The 17,500-nt window shown below is 38.6% G+C and overlaps 1 protein-coding gene across 1 annotated transcript in view; it reads left to right on the top strand.

Annotated features, from left to right (window-relative positions):
• LOC119584827 overlaps positions 1 to 17,500 on the top strand; it is a 20,807-nt gene that overhangs the window by 1,754 nt on the left and 1,553 nt on the right. Inside the window, exons 3-16 of the mRNA XM_037933468.1 lie at positions 356 to 513; positions 3,438 to 3,567; positions 5,285 to 5,449; positions 5,911 to 6,030; positions 7,126 to 7,281; positions 9,277 to 9,382; positions 10,057 to 10,137; positions 10,862 to 10,925; positions 12,651 to 12,783; positions 13,697 to 13,919; positions 14,864 to 14,973; positions 15,342 to 15,455; positions 16,535 to 16,605; positions 17,169 to 17,397. Coding sequence (XP_037789396.1) covers positions 356 to 513; positions 3,438 to 3,567; positions 5,285 to 5,449; positions 5,911 to 6,030; positions 7,126 to 7,281; positions 9,277 to 9,382; positions 10,057 to 10,137; positions 10,862 to 10,925; positions 12,651 to 12,783; positions 13,697 to 13,919; positions 14,864 to 14,973; positions 15,342 to 15,455; positions 16,535 to 16,605; positions 17,169 to 17,397 — 1,860 coding nt within the window. The remainder of the gene's footprint in view (positions 1 to 355; positions 514 to 3,437; positions 3,568 to 5,284; positions 5,450 to 5,910; positions 6,031 to 7,125; positions 7,282 to 9,276; positions 9,383 to 10,056; positions 10,138 to 10,861; positions 10,926 to 12,650; positions 12,784 to 13,696; positions 13,920 to 14,863; positions 14,974 to 15,341; positions 15,456 to 16,534; positions 16,606 to 17,168; positions 17,398 to 17,500) is intronic.

The raw sequence follows: 17,500 nt of genomic DNA, 5'->3' as shown, positions 1-17,500 counted from the left end.
ATAAACCACAATCTCATCCACAACCAATATTTTTCCTCCTCCTCTTCCTCTTCCTCCTCCCATTCCTCTTCCTCTCCTCCTCCTCCTCCTCCTCCTCTTCCTCCTCCTCCCCTCCACCTCCACCTCCCCCTGCTCCTTATCCTCCTCCTCCCCCCCCCCGTTCCCTCATATATAACCACAATTTAATCCACAATCAATATTTTTCCTCCTCCTCCTCTTCCTCTTCTTCTTCCTCCTCCACCCCCCCTCCCTCCTCTTCCTCCCTCTTCCTCCTCCCTCCTCTTCCACCCCCTCCTCCACCCCCTTCCTCCTCCCTCCTCCCTCCCCCTCTTCCTCCCCCCCCTTCCCCCAACAGAAAGTAGGCGCCAGCATGGTCGTGGACGAGCTGTACGACATCGACGAGGAGCAAGGCGCTTTGGTGACGACCGACCATGGCAAGATCACCAAGACGAATTATTACACGAAGTCCAGCCAGACGTTCGTGGTGAGCGGCACGGATTGCGAAGTGGGAGGGTAAGCGGGTTTTGCTTTTTTTTTTTTTTTTTTTTTTTTTTTTTTTTTTTTGGTTTTTTTTTTTTTTGGTTTTTTGTTTTGGTTTTGGTTTGGTTTTGTTTTTGTTTTTGTTTTTGTTTTTGTTTTTTTTGTTTTGCTTTGCTTTGTTTTACTTTATTTGTTTGATTTGTTTGTTTATTTAACTATTTATTTATTTGTTATTATTATTATTATTCAGTTTTGTTGTTGTTATATGTGTTTTATGGTGTTTTTTTTGTTTGTTTTATTGACTTTTGTTATATTTTATGGTTGTTGTTGTTATGTTTTTAAGGGTTTTTTGTTATGAAAAAAAAAAATGTTGTTGTTATGTATATTTTATAGTTGTTTTGTTGTTGTTGTTGTTGTTGGCTTAGAATGTATATTATTATTATTAGTTTTTTTTAATGTAAGTGTAATTGTTCTTGTTCTTGTTATTATTATGCTAAAAGATATATTTCTTAATGTTATTATTATTGTTATTATTACTATTATTTTCATTATTATCCTAAAACTATTATCATTCCTTTCTTCATTATTGTTGTTGTTATAGAAGTTCTATATGTAGGCCTATTTTTTTCTTGGCACTTATATTCAATAAGATGAAAAACTTTCTCGACATTTAACAACATTATACCAATGCACAATTAATTAACATGCTTTTAACATTAAAAATAATTTCGTCCATTCCTAAATTCATTTAAAAACTACCTAGGCATTTAACAAAACATATTACACAATTCTTTCCTTTTTATCATTTCAAAACACTCATATATTTTCGAAATCCACTTCTCTCGAATGAACATAACACATTAAACACTTATTTTGTGATATGTTCAAGCACTTATTTCATAACACTTTTCCTTATTGCAAGTTCAAAACACAATTTCATTTCACATTTTCAAAGCGTGTTATATTAACTTTGTACATTTAAAATTTATTACCGGTAAATTTGAAAAAAAGACGTTATATTAACTTTGTACATTTAAAATTTATTACCGGTAAATTTGAAAAAAAAAAGACGGTTAACATGCGATTTCCGGATGAAAAAAAAAAAGCTTTAATAAAAGGTCTTTCGTTTTTTCGCGTTAATCTAACAGTCATTTCTTCAGCAAACGAAGCATAGTTGCGGTATCGGCCAAGAGGAGGGAAGGGTAAATTGCAGGATAAAATTGAAACTGCAGGATAAAAGTGAGTGATCCGAATAAAACCTCTCAGTAATTTAGTTATTTGTGAAGCACATGCATAGTAAATGTGAGGCGGAGGGGGGTGGGGGGGTCGTTCCCCAACTCGCTTTCAAGGAGGGGGGTTGCCGCTCCCTATCCCCCCTCCCCCCCTTGGTCTGCAAAATATCCGGATTACACAAAGATAATTTCTTAACTTAAGAAATATCCTGATCACACAAAGATGATTTCTTAACTTAATTAAGAAATATCCGGATCACACAAAGATGATTTCTTAACTTAGGAAATATCCGGATTACACAAAGATGATTTTTTTACTTAAGAAATATCCGTATCACACAAAGATGATTTCTTAACTTAAATAAATCCGCAATTGGCCAGCCTGCGAATCGTCAAAATCCTTTGGCAAAAATTGCGAGCACTATCCGCCACTCCCTTTCGTTATTCCCGTAATATCTTACATGTTGAAGGCGAAACCAGTACCTTATATACACAGTCTAACCATGACGGAACCGATTTGAATTTCAACTGATTCCCCTTGGGTCCAGCTTCTATCGCCACGTGATTATCTATTACAATTCTTATCGGCTCTAATAGACTAGTCTTTAGTGTCTATCGTCCGTGATTATCTATTACAGGGTTTCCCATTGGGGTCTAATAGACTAGTCTTTAGTGTCTATCGTCACGTGATTAATCTATTACAGTTCCTATTGGCTCTAATAGACTAGTCTTTAGTGTCTATCGTCACGTGATTATCTATTACAGTTCCTATTGGCTCTAATAGACTAGTCTTTAGTGTCTATCGTCACGTGATTATCTATTACAGTTCCTATTGGCTCTAATAGACTAATATCAAGTGTCTATTGCAACGTGACTCTTGAGTTCCTTCGATTTCGTCCGATCATTTCGTCGCCTGATCGATTTCGCGTCATTTTTCTGAAAGTGTTCCTGTATTTATATTTAGTTTTTTTTCTTCTTCTTCTTTATAGGTTTACAGCCTCTTTACTACCTTTATTATTAGTTTGCGAAGGAAATGCTATAGAGGAAAAGTGTCTTCGAGTGCCTTGCGTTTTATAGGGCGTCAAGGTCAGATTCTTCATTTTTGGTGTTAAGCGTCATTTCCATTTTTTTAATTTTATTTACTACATCCAAAACTTACTTTCACTTACCTTATTCTACATTTATTACTTTCCTTTACTTATACTTCAGTCAAAACTTGTCTTCACTTATATCTTATTCAAAACTTACCTTTGCTTACATAATTTCGTGTCAAACATACTTACGTTCACTTACCTTACACCACACTGAAGACTTACCTTCACTCTCCTTATACAACATTCATAACTTACGTTTACTAACCTTATACTATATAAAAAAAAATTACCCTGTCACCTTATACCACATTGAAAACTTTCTCTCACTAACTTTATACCAAATTCAGCTCTTCCCTCTACAAACGCTGTATCACGTTCAGCACTTCACGTATACCACACTCACCACCTTTCACCACCACACTCAGCCTCTTACACCACACTCAGCTCCTCCTTACACCACACTCACCCCCCTTACACCACACTCATCCCTTTACACCACACTCAGCCTCTTACACCACACTCACCCCTTCCTTACACCACACTCACCCCCCTTACACCACACTCATCCCTTCCTTCCACCACACTCACCCCCTTACACCACACTCACCCTCTCCTTCCCTCCCTCCCGCAGCCTGGTCGACCACAAGGGGTACCACCTCTGGGGTTGGCATTACGTGAGCGACGACCCCAACGGCAAAAAGAATTTCCTGTATGGCCCTTCGGCGCTCCTGAGGTTGGTCCGGGATTACTCGATCCAGATGGTGAGTTTGTTGCGACTTGCATGCTTGCATTACGCCTCGCTAGGGTGTGAAAGGAAGCGCTCGCTGCCGCCACCCGTTTAATTAACGTGCGGGAACGCATTAACGCATGGGTACGTTTGTGAGGAAGAAATGGCGAAGTGTAAGGAAGAGTGGAAGGAACGGAGAGATCGGGGGTAAGTGTATGTATGTGTAAGTGTATGTGTTTGGTGCGAGGATGTAAAAGACTACTGGCATGCGTGTTGTTTTAGCCAGAGAGGCGTGTGCGGGGGACCTATTCCCTAACGCATGGTGCACGATTTAGCGTTGCCTTTTTGCGTGGGTTCACTACACCTTATGCCTTTCGTTACAAGTGTCTGAGGGTATAAAAAGTATGTGGATTCATTTAACCCTTGAAAAATTTATTAGAACACGAACGATAAAACAGTTGAAACAATTAAAACACGAGTAAGACGAGCAAGCACTAGTAAAACACACGAGTAAAACTAGAACACGAAATCATAACTTAAAATCAAATAAGACAAACAGTAAAACGAACGCAAATAAAACGCAATGGAGTAAAATAAGTAAGATAATGAAATAAAACACGGACTTGAAATGCTTAAGAATAACTGAGTAAAAAGAAGCGCCGGCCTATCTACTCCACTTTATTAAAAAGACACAAATGCCTCTCTTGACAACACTCCACGACCACTTATCTTTTTAGAACAGAATTTCTCGCCTTTTTTTTAAGAATACAAAGGGAATGCGATTTTTTTTTTTTTTTTTAAGAATACGAAGGTAATGTGTTTTTTTTCACTCTTCATTTTTTAAAAATCTTTCTTATCTTGTTTTTTTTTTCTTAGATTTACAAGGTTAATACGATCTTTAAAAAATATATATTTTTTCACTTTTATTTAGGAATGCAAAGGTAATACGGTATTTTCCCCCCATATTTGTAGAAATACAGAACATTTTATCTTTTACTATTTTCTCTTTTTTTCCGTTTTCTTCCTTTTTTTTCTTTTCTTTTAAGAATACAAAACGAATACAGTTTTATTTCATTTTGATTTTTTTCAGGAATGCATTTTATTTTCTTAGGGATTACAAAGATAAAACGTTTTTTTTTTTTTTTTTTTTTTCTTTTTTTTTAGGAATACGGAGGTATTTTTTTCTCTTTATGGAATACAAAATTAATACGCAAATAAAAGTAAAAAAAAGGAAATTAAATAGAATAATATAGAATAAGATTAAAAGTAACTAAAAGAAAAAATCAACAAAAGGAATAAAAAGCAGTAAATAATCTTTATTTATCGTTATTTATTTATTTATTGTTTTTTTTTTATCTATCTATCTATCTATCTATCTATCTATCTATCTATCTATTTTATTTAGGAATACAGAGGCACTGTAGATTTTTTTTTTTTTTTTTAGAAGTAGTAAAAAGAAGTAAATAACCTTTTTTTACCTTTATTTATTTATTCAATCTATCTATCTACCCATCTATCCATCTATCTTTATTCACTTATTCATTATCTTTCTATTATTCATTTATCTATCTATCTATCTATCCATCTATCTTTATTCACTTATTCATTATCTATCTATTATTCATTTATCTATCTATCCATCTATCTTTATTCACTTATTCATTATCTATCTATTATTCATTATCTATCTATTATTCATTTATCTATCTATCCATCTATCCATCTACCCATCTACCTATCTATCTACTTAGGAATACAGAGGCATAGTCGAAGTTCGTGGCATTATGGCGGACCACTGGTTCGTTCAGACGAGGGATAATTACACGCTTGATTACTACTTCGCCGTCGACGAGTGGCAGATGCCCTACGGACACTCTCTGGATGGGATTGACTTGAAGGCGCCGCTGCAGGTGAAGGTGAGAGAGAAATCCCTTTTTTTTTTTTTTTTTTTTTTTTTTTTCGTAATCTCTGTCTTTCTTTTTTTTTTATGTCTGTCTGTCTCTGTGAGAGGTGAGAGAGAAAGTACTTTATTTATTTATTTATTTATTTATTTATTATTATTTTATTATTATTATTATTATTATTATTATTATTATTATTATTATTATTATTATTATTATTATTATTATTATTATTATTATTACTTTGGTATTTTTGATCTCCCACGTGGTCTTTCTCACTTGTAATCTCTCTTTCTTTCTTTCTTTCATTCTCTCTCTCTCTCTCTCTCCTCCCTCCCTCCCTACCTACCTCCCCCCCTCCCTCCCTCCCTCTCTCTCTCTCTCTCTCCCTCCCTCCCTCCCTCTCTCTCTCTCTCTCTCTCTCCCCTTTCCTCCCCCTTTCCCTTATTATCTCTCTCTCTCCCCCCCCCCTTAAGGTACACGGTCTGCAAGACGACCCTTGGGACGACTCTGTCCCGAGCTTTCTACAAGACGTCGTGTATGACTTCATTGTGTTCAAGCCTTACGTGGATGTCTCAAGGAGGAGGATGTACCTGGTGAGTGACGTGGCCGAGGTCTTGGGGGTGATGTCAGTGGTGGAGAGGGTTGTGAGGGTGATGTCAGTGGTGGAGATGGGTAGTGAGGGTGATGTCAGTGGTGGAGAGGGGTTTAGTGAGGGTGATGTCAGTGGGGGTGGAGAGGGTTGTGAGGGTTGATGTCAGTGGTGGAGAGGGGTTGTGTGAGGGTGTTGTCAGTGGTGGAGAGGGGTAGTGATGGTGATGTCAGTGGTGGAGTGGGGTTAGTGAGGGTGATGTCAGTGGTGAGATGGGTAGTGAGGGTGATGTCCATGGTGGAGAGGGTAGTGAGGGTGATGTCAGTAGGTGGAGACTGGGTAGTGAGGGTGATGTCAGTGTGTAGAGGGTTGTGAGGGTGATGTCAGTGTTGGAGAGGGGTAGTGAGGGTGATGTCAGTGGTGGAGGGGTAGTGAGGGTGATGTCAGTGGTGGAGAGGGTAGTGAGGGTGATGTCAGTGGTGGAGAGGGTAGTGAGGGTGATGTCAGTGGTGGAGAGGGTAGTGAGGGTGATGTCAGTGGTGGAGGGGTAGTGAGGGTGATGTCAGTGGTGGAGAGGGGTAGTGAGGGTGATGTCAGTGGTGGAGAGGGTAGTGAGGGTGATGTCAGTGGTGGAGAGGGTAGTGAGGGTGATGTCAGTGGTGGAGAGGGTAGTGAGGGTGATGTCAGTGGTGGAGAGGGTAGTGAGGGTGATGTCAGTGGTGGAGAGGGGTAGTGAGGGTGATGTCAGTGGTGGAGAGGGGTAGTGAGGGTGATGTCAGTGGTGGAGAGGGGTAGTGAGGGTGATGTCAGTGGTGGTGAAGATGGCGAGGGTGATGTCAGTGGTGGAGAGGGTAGTGAGGGTGATGTTGATATAAATAGTGCAAGAGTAATGATGTTGATCATGATGATGATGAGAGCAATATTAGCAAACCAGCAAAAATAGCAGAGACAAATTGTAGCAATAATAATAACATGATAGTGATAACGACAATGACAAGCGATAATACTTTCAATAATCACGATTTGCATATGAATAAAAACACCAAATGAATATTCCACTCCTTCCCCCCTCTCCCCCCTCCCCCCCCCATGACCCCAGGTGGAGAGCGGCCTCGATTGCAAGAACCGCGTGACGATGGACCCCGATAAGCTGGACCCCCCCACCCCCCCGAACAAGTTTCAGGTCTTCCTCGAGAGCGTCGTGAACCTGAAGGGCAGCCAGGCACAGGCCGCCCCTCTGATTTTCAGGTCTTGGGTGAGTCTGTTGCTGTTTTGAGGGGGGGATTTGTGGATTTTTAAAAATTTTATTTTTTTGGAGTCAGTGTATTTATTTATTTTTATTTATTTATTTATTTATTTTTAGGAGTCAGTGTATTTCGTAGATTTTTTTTAAGGGGTCTGTGTATTGTGGATATATTGTGGATATATCTCTTGAAATGTCCAGAGGGTTTTTAATAAAATACTTTAGGTCCTTAAACGAAGCATATTCATGGAAAAGACTGGGTGTGAGGGAGTCTGCGTATAAACTCTGACGATTAATTCCATAACTCTGTTTAAGATAAATAATGAGACCTTTTCCTTTACTATCATTCGATAACATACAAGTTCCTTCCAATAATATGAACATTTATGCTTGTACATTTATACGTACATATCACTATCACATATCACTAGTATTAGTGTCCACTTTGTATTATTTTTTTGTATTAAAAAGTGGATATTTTTATGGGTAAGTTCATTAAGATGGATATTAAAAAGTGGATATTTTTATGGGTAAGTTCATTAAGATGAATATTAAAAAGTGGATATTTTTACGGGTAAGTTCATTAAGATTGTTGTGGATATTTCTCTTCTTTATGGCTATTGGTATTGATGTTCATTTTATTTTTTTATATACTGAAAAGTGGATTTTTGTAAATTTCAAGGTTATGAATATTTCCATTAATGTTCATTTTATATATATTTTTTCATATTGGAAAGTGGATATTTGTATGTGTAAATTTATCAAGGTTGTGAATATTTCCATTTATGTCCACTTTATATTATCAGTTAAAAAGTGAATATTTTGATGTTAACTTTATATCTTCATATTAAATAGTAGATATTCTTTATCAGTAAATTTATTCAGGTTTATTAAGGAATTATTATATCGTTATTTTAGTAAGAAAATATGGTGTTTTACTTGGATCTAGATAGTGAGAAAGAGGTCTTTCTTTTCATATATTCTGAACAAGTATAGCATTTACCGAAACGAATATCGAGAAAAAAAGGCATTTCCACAGGTCCTGATCTTTTGTGTAGTAGCGATGCCAGGGAGGATAGGGTAAGGCATAGCAACCCTTAGCTTAGATAAACGAAACCCTTTCATATAGTAAGGCTTAATAAACTTTGGCTTATATACCGAAAACACTGTAGTATAGTTAGAAATAGTAATCTTTGGCTTGCGCTGAAGAAAACCTTTGGTATAGTTGGACTTAGCAATCTATAGTTTACATAGAAGGAAACCTTTAGTATAGTTACGAAAAGTAATCTTTAGTTTACATAGAAGGAAACCTTTAGTATAGTTACGAATAGTAATCTTTAGCTTACATAGAAGGAAACCTTTGGTATAGTTAAGCATCGTACAATTTAACTTGAACCGAAGAAAAAGTTTTATTTATGTCTGTCACTCTGCAGTACATGCCTTTAGTCTGTCACTTAAGTACATGCCCAAGTCTCTCAGTCCAAATTAACTGATTCATAACCTAACCCAATGTCATTGTAAGTACTTATATAAGTATTTGTTTAGACCTTGACCTAACCTTCCACAGGAGAATATAAAGAATGAATTTCCTACGTTCTGTGTTACAACCCTATAAGCTAAATATTCTCCCATATCTGTTATTCCTGTGAAATTCCCTTCACCATATACGAATATATACACGTTCATAACCATCCTATTTTTTCTTACTCATCCAATATATAAAGCATAATCTATATTTATATATACTATATATAATATTATATTATATATTGTAAATGTATGTCACATATAAATATATAATTATAACATTATATTTTCTATATATCAATATATATATTAGTATATATATATTTTTTTTTTTTTTTTTTTTTTTTTTTTTTTCTTGCTTTCTTTCTTTCTTTCTTTCTTTTCTCTTCCTTTCCCTTTCCCTTTTTTCTTCTCTTTTTTTCCTTTCTTTTCTTTTCTCTTTTCTTCCTCTTCCTAACACCTCCTCCCTTACTACTGCAGATGTACTACGACACCAACACACAACTCCTGCGTCTTGATATCAACCCCGATATGGATGCCGATGAGCCTGTTTCTGCCTATAAAAGCATCCACGATTACAACACAGGTGAAGTGTGCGCGGTCCACTGAGATTTTTCTTTTAATTTTGTGGTTTGTTTGTATTAAAAAGTAGATATTTTAATGGGTAAGTTCATTAGATGGATTTAAATGGATTTAATGGGTAAGTCTTAGATGTATTAAATGATATTAATGGTAGTTCTTAGATGTTTAAAGTGCTTTAGTGTTGTTAGACTTGACCTACCTTCACGGGGAATTAAGTTGTAAGTTATAGAATATGAATAAGATATAAGTAAGATATATGTGATCTTTGGTTATCGTCTTTCGCTTTGATTACGTGTGTCTGTCTCTGTCTGTCTGTTTGTCTGTCTGTCTGTCTGTCTCTCTTTATTACTCTCACGATGTTTTTGTATCTCCCTCTATCTCTCACACGCATTTCTCTATTCCTGGTGATATTTGAACAATAATAATTAATTTAGTAAGTAATTATAATGTAATAGAGGGAGGGGTGGTTACGATACAGAAATATCATATGCAGTTAAGTACCAAGAGGCCTGCAGACCGACAGGTTTCGAATCCTGCACACAGGCCAAGGTTAGGAAAGGTAATTACTCGGGGGCAAATAATCAAAACAATTATATTACTACAATCAAATATTAACAAAACGAGTAAACTAATTCATAACTACTACACTACTTAATGTGAATATTTTTTTTCCCCCAGGCATTCACTACAAGATCGATCTCGTATCCGGACAGTGTGACATGATGGCGCTGGGTGCTGATGACTTTGGCAACACTGTGGGTTAGTTGTTTTAAATTTAAGGCTTCGAGAATGGATTTGGCAACACTGTAGGTTGGTTGTTTTAAATTTAAGGCTTCGAGAATGGATTTGGCAACACGTAGGTTGGTTGTTTTAAATTTAAGGCTTCGAGAATGGATTTGGCAACACTGTAGGTTGGTTGTTTTAAATTTAAGGCTTCGAGAATGGATTTGGCAACACTGTAGGTTGGTTGTTTAAATTAAGGCTTCGAGAATGGATTTGGCAACACTGAGTGTTGTTTTAATTAAGGCTTCGAGAATGGATTTGGCAACACTGTAGTTGTTTGTTTTAAATTTAAGGCTTCGAAATGGTGGCACACTGTAGTTGGTGTTTAAATTAAGCTTCGAGAATGGATTTGCAACACGTAGTGGTTTAATTAAAGCTCGAGAATGATTTGCAACACGTGGGTAGTATTTAAATTAAGTTCGAGATGATGCAACACGAGTGTGTTAAATAAGGCTTCGAGAATGGATTGGCAACACTGTGTTCGTTACTTTTAAATTTAAGGTTTCGAGAATGGATTTGCACACTGTAGTTTCTTCAATCAGGTTCGAATGTTCGTCCCTTGCTTCGTTTAACACTGTATATGCTTTATTTATAAATTTACCAATTGCCATTCTTGTATTTTCTATACTCTTTGTGCCCTATGAGTACTAATATTTTTATATTATATTTACTTATTTATTTCTAACATTTCATTCATCAGGTGATCCCGTGTTGGGGGATGTCATCATGGCCGATCCGAACCAGCTGTTCCATCTGGATGAAAAGTGAGTCTAATTCAAACAAATATGAATGCACACACACACACACACACACACACACACACACACACACACACACACACACACACACACACTCACCCTCTCTCTCTCTTCTCTCTCTCTCTCTCTCTCTCTCTCTCTCTCTCTCTCTCTCTCGCTCTCTCTCTCTCTCCTTCTCTCTCTCTCCTCTCTCTTCTCTCTCTCTCGTCTCTCTCTCTCTCTCTCTCTCTCCTCCTCTCCTCTCTCTCTCTCTCTCTCTCTCTCTTTCTTCTCTCTCTCTCTTTCCCTTTCTGTCTTTTTTTTTTTCTTCTTCTTCTTCTTCTTCTCTCTCTCTCTCTCTCTCTCTCTCTCCTCTCTCTCTCTCTCTCTCTCTCTCATTCACTCACACTCACTCACTCACCGAAGTCGTTATTTAAATAGCTTTTTAAAATCTTACCTACTGACCCTTTCCCTTGAGCGACCTCTCCGATTTCGTTCTTGCTGTGTTTCCTTTAACATTTTTCTCTTAAAAGGTACCTTCCGGTCGTTTCCTTTGACCTTAGATAAATATTCTTCACTAACTTTTGACCTTTCCGACCTTAACATCATTCCGTATCCGTTATTATTTATTTAACTATGGTTTTTAGCCTTCAAATTATGACCTTTCCGTAAGTCTGTATACATTTTAAACGTCTTTTTATTTAGCATCCGACCTTTTTTTTAACCTTGACCTTTAATCACCAACCGTAATGACCTTTTTCCCTTTAGATACATCTGGAGGAAATTCTCTCTTCCCTCCATAGCCACTCGACCTTTAAATCGGACCTTAACTAACCTTTCCCTTCCGGATGCACCCGATTTCAATATCCAACCTTAACTGACCTTTCCTTTCCGGATGCTTGCAACCTTAAGATGCGACCTTGAATAACCTTTTTCCCTCCAGATCCGAATTTGAAGGCCCTCTCCCTTCCTTAACATCTGACCTTACTGACCTTAATGGATCTCTTCCCTTAAAATGCACCCGGTCTTAGCATCCGGCACTGAATGGCATTTTGACTATTTACTCCCAGGTTCATCCGACCTTAACTGACTTATTCCTTCGAGGTACATCCAAACCGAACATCCGACCTTAAATAACTAACTTTCCCTCCTGATCCATTCGATCGTAACTGACCTTTTCCCTCTCCAAAGCCGCTCATCCTTACCTGACTTCCCCCTTTCCCCTTTCAGATCCAGCGACCTTAACTGACCTTTTACTTCCCCAATCCACCCGACCTTGACTGACCTGCCGCCCCCCCCCTTCAAATTCACCCAACCTTACCTTCCCCCCCCCCCCCAGATCCACTCAATCTTAATTTGACCTTTCCCCTCTAGATCCTCCGACCTATAATTGACCTTTTTACTCTCCAGATCCACCCGTCCTTAACTGACCTTTTCACTCACCAGACCCACCCGTCCTTAATTGACCTACCCTCCTCAAATCTACCCGACCTTAATTGACCTTTTCCCCCTCCAGGTCCACCCGACCTTAACTGACCTTCCCCCCCCCCCTCTTTCCAGACCCACCCGACCTTAACTGACCTTCCCCCCCCTCTTTCCAGACCCACCCGACCTTAACTGACCTCCCCCCCCCCTCTTTCCAGACCCACCCGACCTTAACTGACCTTCCCCCCCCCCCTTCCCAGACCCACCCGACCTTAACTAACCTTACCTAACCTTAACTGACCTTCCCCCTCTCCCCCCTCTTTCCAGATACATCTTCTCAGGCTACGGCGAGACCCGCGGCATCAAGACTTCGCGCTGGTCCTCGACGCGAGATGACATCCGAAATCCCGAGACAGGAGAGAACTTCAAAGTGGCTGTCGTCGACTACCAGTTCCTCACCGTGAGTTTTTTTTTTTTTTTTGGTTTTTGCTTGCTTGTATGGTTCGTTAGCTGTTTGGTTTGGTTTGGTGTGGTTTGTTTGTTTGTGGGTAGGTGGGTAGATAGGTGAAGTTTGTTTGTGGGGTGGATGAATAGGGAGTTTGTTTTTTTGTTTGTTTGTGGGTGGATGAATAGGTGAAGTTTGTTTTGTTTGTTTGTGGGTGGATGAATAGGTGAAGTTTGTTTTGGTTTGTTTGTGGTTGGATGAATAGGTGAAGTTTGTTTTGTTTGTTGTTGGATGAATAGGTGAAGTTTGTTGTTTGTTTGTGGTGGATGAATAGGTAATTTGTTTTGTTTGTGGTTGGATGAATAGGTGAAGTTTGTTTATGGATAGATAAATAAATTTGTTTGTATACTTTTAAAAAAGTTGTATATTTGTTATTCATTTGTTTATAGAGATAGACAAATAGATAAGGAGAGAGAGAGAGAGAACAGAGAGAGAAGAGAGAGGAGAGAGAGAGAAAAGAGAGAGAGAGAGAGAGAGAGGAGAGAGAGAGAGAGAGAGAGGAGAGAGAGAGAGAGAGAGGAGAGAGAGAGAGAGAGAGGAGAGAGACGGGAGAGAGAGAGAGAGAGAGAGAGAGAGAAGAGAGAGAGAGAGAGAGAGAAGAGGAGAGAGAGAGAGAGGGGGAGAGAGAGGAGAGAGAGAGAGAGAGAGGGAGAGAAAGAGAGAGAGAGAGAGAGAAGGAGAGAGAGAGAGAGAGAGAGAGAGAGAGAGAGAGAGAGAGAGAGGAGAGAGAGGAGAGAGAGAGAGGGAGAGAGAGAGAGAGAGAGAGAGAGAGGGAGAGAGAGAGAGAGAGGAGCCTAAAAATCGAGACAAAGAAAACCCAAAACAACCCTTTAAACAAACCACTTATGTCGTTACTATTCTTCCCCAGGAGGACATGGCAGACATCGGGGAACAGAAGGGACGACCTCTCCCGGTACGACTGGACGTGACGATCTACCGGGACGACAACGCCAGCGCCATTCTCTCTCTGTACACCGTCAACCTCCTTCACATGCAAACCTCCTTCCTCAGCACCAATTTCAACCCATTCGACGTGAGAGAGTGCATGGATATCCCCTCACAGCGCACCTGGCTGAAGATGACGTATACAGGTACCTTCACGGCGGTCGAAAACCTAAGATAGGTTTCGAATTTCGTGTCGAATGTCCGAATAAGGTGAACCCACCCGCTTCGTTTTGGTTCGGAGGGTTTCGAAGCTCTTATGCACGACGGAGCTCTAATGTCTGCGACTGCATGTTCTTTGTGCTTGGCTGGGGTTGGTTAAATGCATCTTTAGTGTATAGTTTATAATCTGTAGAGTATGTTGCGTTCTGATCATTGTCTTGTGTGTGTAACTAATGGGAAAAATGGACGTATAATTCCGGGTAAAACATGAAATGAACCATGTTTCGAAACCGTGTGAAGTAACCTGGTATGACTGTTTCGATGCTTCGTCCATTGCGTAGGATATCAATTATTAGGACATTTCGTAAAAAAAAATCTGGACACTGGATGTTCGATCAAATTAGCAGGGGTTAGACTAAACGAGTATAAATATGGTGAAAATTCCATGAACACAGTTAAAAAAAAATTGTGGTAAACGTGCTGGATAATTTGGACGAACTAGGAGATCATTAATAATAATAATAAAAACGTAAATGTATGTGTCTTTAGTCAGCAGACTAAAGGCCTTGGATTGACTATTTATAAGGATTTGTTTACATTTTCAGTTGAAGACAGATATCCAATAGCTTGTCTTTGATGCATATACAAAAGGTCCAGCGAAGCGAGTGTGTTTTCGTAATGGGCATACTTAATAACTATTCTAACGTTTTCTTTCTTGGTGTACAATGTGATAATCCTTTTCTAGTAGTCTTTTATGTAAATAGTCCCCCCACCCTCTCTTCTCTCTCTCTCTCTCTCTCTCTCTCTCTCTCTCTCTCTCTCTCTCTCTCTCTCTCTCTCTCTCTCTCTCTCTCTCTCTCTCTACCGGTAAGTATTTGTACTTCGTGATATAAACTTTCGTAAAACTGATTTGATAAATTATTTTTCCCAGGTATTTGGGAGCACGGAGCCTCACAAAAACCGGACGAGTTTAAGAGAATTTTACTCGAGCAGATCCAAGGAGGCACGGATGTTTCTCCTGTTAGGTTACCGGAAGTGCAGGTAATAAATGGCTATTTGCCTAAGTTGCTATGACTCTGTTTCTAAGTCTGTCTGTCTGTCTGTCTCTTTTCCTCTTTCTCTCTATTTCTTAGTGTCTCTCCCTTTTGTGTTTCTAATTCTCACTCACTCACTCTCTCTCTCTCACTTTCTCTCTTTCCCTCTCCTCCCTCTCCCCATCCCCTCCCCCTCCTCCGTCCCAATCAATCTATCCTACTGCCGATTATACTGAAATTATGTTGTTTCGTCTCGAAAACCAAAACACCTACAACTCTCAATTATGATCACTTAATTATCCCTTAATTATCAAATTATTAATTATCGCTTATTTCCTCCCTTCCTCCTCCTCCTCCTCTCCCTTTCCAAAACAGCTGGACCACGACCAGGAATTAGTGTTTGCCACCGTGTTGTTGCTGGAGCCGGCGCCTTACCACCTGCAGTTCAAAAAGCTCGAGGATAGGAAACCCACTGATGATGATACACAGGTGAGTGTATTTTTTAAATAATTTATTCATGATGTTTGATAAAAAAAAAAAAGAAGAAGACAAGAGGCGATTAAAAAAAATTGTTTTCGTTCTAATAATGTTATATATATATATATATATATATATATATATATATATATATATATATATATATATATAATATATATATATATATATATATATATATAACAATGCATGGTTATACACAGGTGAGTTTTTTTGTTTTGTTTTTATTTGTTTTTTTTATAAAAGAAGCACCTGATGGCCAGGTGTTTTTGTTATCTGTTTATGATGTTTGATAAAAGAAGAAGAAAAAAAAGATAAAGAGGTGTTTTTTTAATGTTTGTTATACAAAAATAATCCTATCACATTTTTTGGTAATGTGTTATATAAAAAACACTAATGATGATACATGATGATTATGTTTGTTATAATTGTTGCTTCTATAATTAATTGTTGTTATGACTATAATATTTGTTATGGTTGTTATTAAGGTTCTTATCGTTATTTCTTGCTCTGGTTGTTATAAATGTTATTGTTGATTATTTTATTTATGGGTATTGCTATGGTTGTCATAACTGTTATGATTATGGTTGTTGTTGGCTTTGGTATTACGTATATTTCTTGAAGTTGGTGGTTTTGTTATTATGCTAATTATTGTATTTATTATAATTTTTTGTAGTGGCATCTGCTGGTCTCATTGTTATTATTATTATTATTATTATTATTATTTTATTATTATTATTATTATTATTATATTATTATTATTGTTATTATTATTATTATCATTATTGTTGTTATTTGTTGTTGTTGTAGTAGTTGTTGTTGTAGCTGTAGTAGTAGTATTTGTAGTAGTAGTAGCAGTTTTTGTTGTAGTTATGGTAGTAGTAGTTATTGTAGTAATAATAGTAGTAGTAATGATAAAGATATTAGTACCGTACCGTTCATGTTATTCATCATTATTGCAATCATTAGCATTTCATGAGAAAAAAAAACAAAAAAAAAAAACAAAGTAATGCCCCGCCCCCCAAAAAAAGAAAGACAAATTCCTTTCCGTTGACTCCCTTTGCCCTCAACAGCTAACCACGACGATTGCGGATGACGACCTGTGTGCTAGCGACTGCCTGCGTTATTCGAAATTCCAGTGCAAGTAAGTGCAAGAACAGTTTTCCTTGCAACTTCTAATGGTAGGTGATAAGCTTTTTTTTTTTTTTCTTTGGGTGCTGGAAAGTATGGGGTTTGAACGAATGAATGTGTGTGTGGTGTGTGTGTGTGTGTGTGTGTGTGTGTGTGTGTGTGTGTGTGTGTGTGTGTGTGTGTGTGAGAGAGAGAGAGAAAGAGAGAAGAGAGAGAGAGAGAGAGAGAGAGAGAGAGAGAGAGAGAGAGAGAGAGAGAGAGAGAGAGAGAGAGAGAGGGAGGGGTGGAGGGAGGGAAAGAAAGAGGAAGAGGAAGATGCTGACAATGAAATCCCTAAAAGATAAAAAAGTAAGATATTCAGATTAAGAGAGAGAGAGAGAGACGGAACGAGCGAGCGAGCGAGTGAGAGTGAGAGAGAGAGTGTGAGAGTGAGAGAGAGAGAGGGAGAGAAAGAAAGTGAATGGGAAAGAAAGAGAGAGAAAGAAAGATAAAAAGAAAAACAGAACAAAGAAAAAAAAGGAGAAAAACCCATCACACCCCACTTAACCCCCCCTCTTCTCCCCCCCCCCCCAACAGGTCCTTCTACCAGTGCTCAGGCCTCGGCAGGAACTGTTTCGTCAGCAACTACGTCAACTCCGGAGGTAGCGACTTCCCTGTCAGCAAGGCCTGCAAGCACTACAAGCGAGCTGAGATCAAGAACACCAAGTTCCAGAAACCCAACTGGGAGGTCGTCGACTGGATCATGACAAACGTGGCGGAAGGGAAGATGCACATTCAGCTCACTTACACCGATCATGACGGCATTGTGAGTGCGTGTGGGTGGGGGGTCGTGTGTGTGTGAGGTGGGTGGGTGGGTGGGGGTAGGGGGTCGTGTGTGTGTGTGTGTGAGATGGGTGGGTGGGTGGGGT

Source organism: Penaeus monodon, chromosome 18 (assembly GCF_015228065.2).
Source record: "Penaeus monodon isolate SGIC_2016 chromosome 18, NSTDA_Pmon_1, whole genome shotgun sequence".
Classification (NCBI taxonomy): domain Eukaryota; kingdom Metazoa; phylum Arthropoda; class Malacostraca; order Decapoda; family Penaeidae; genus Penaeus; species Penaeus monodon.
Note: the sequence above shows the minus strand (reverse complement) of the source record. Positions and strands in the feature narration are given on the sequence as shown.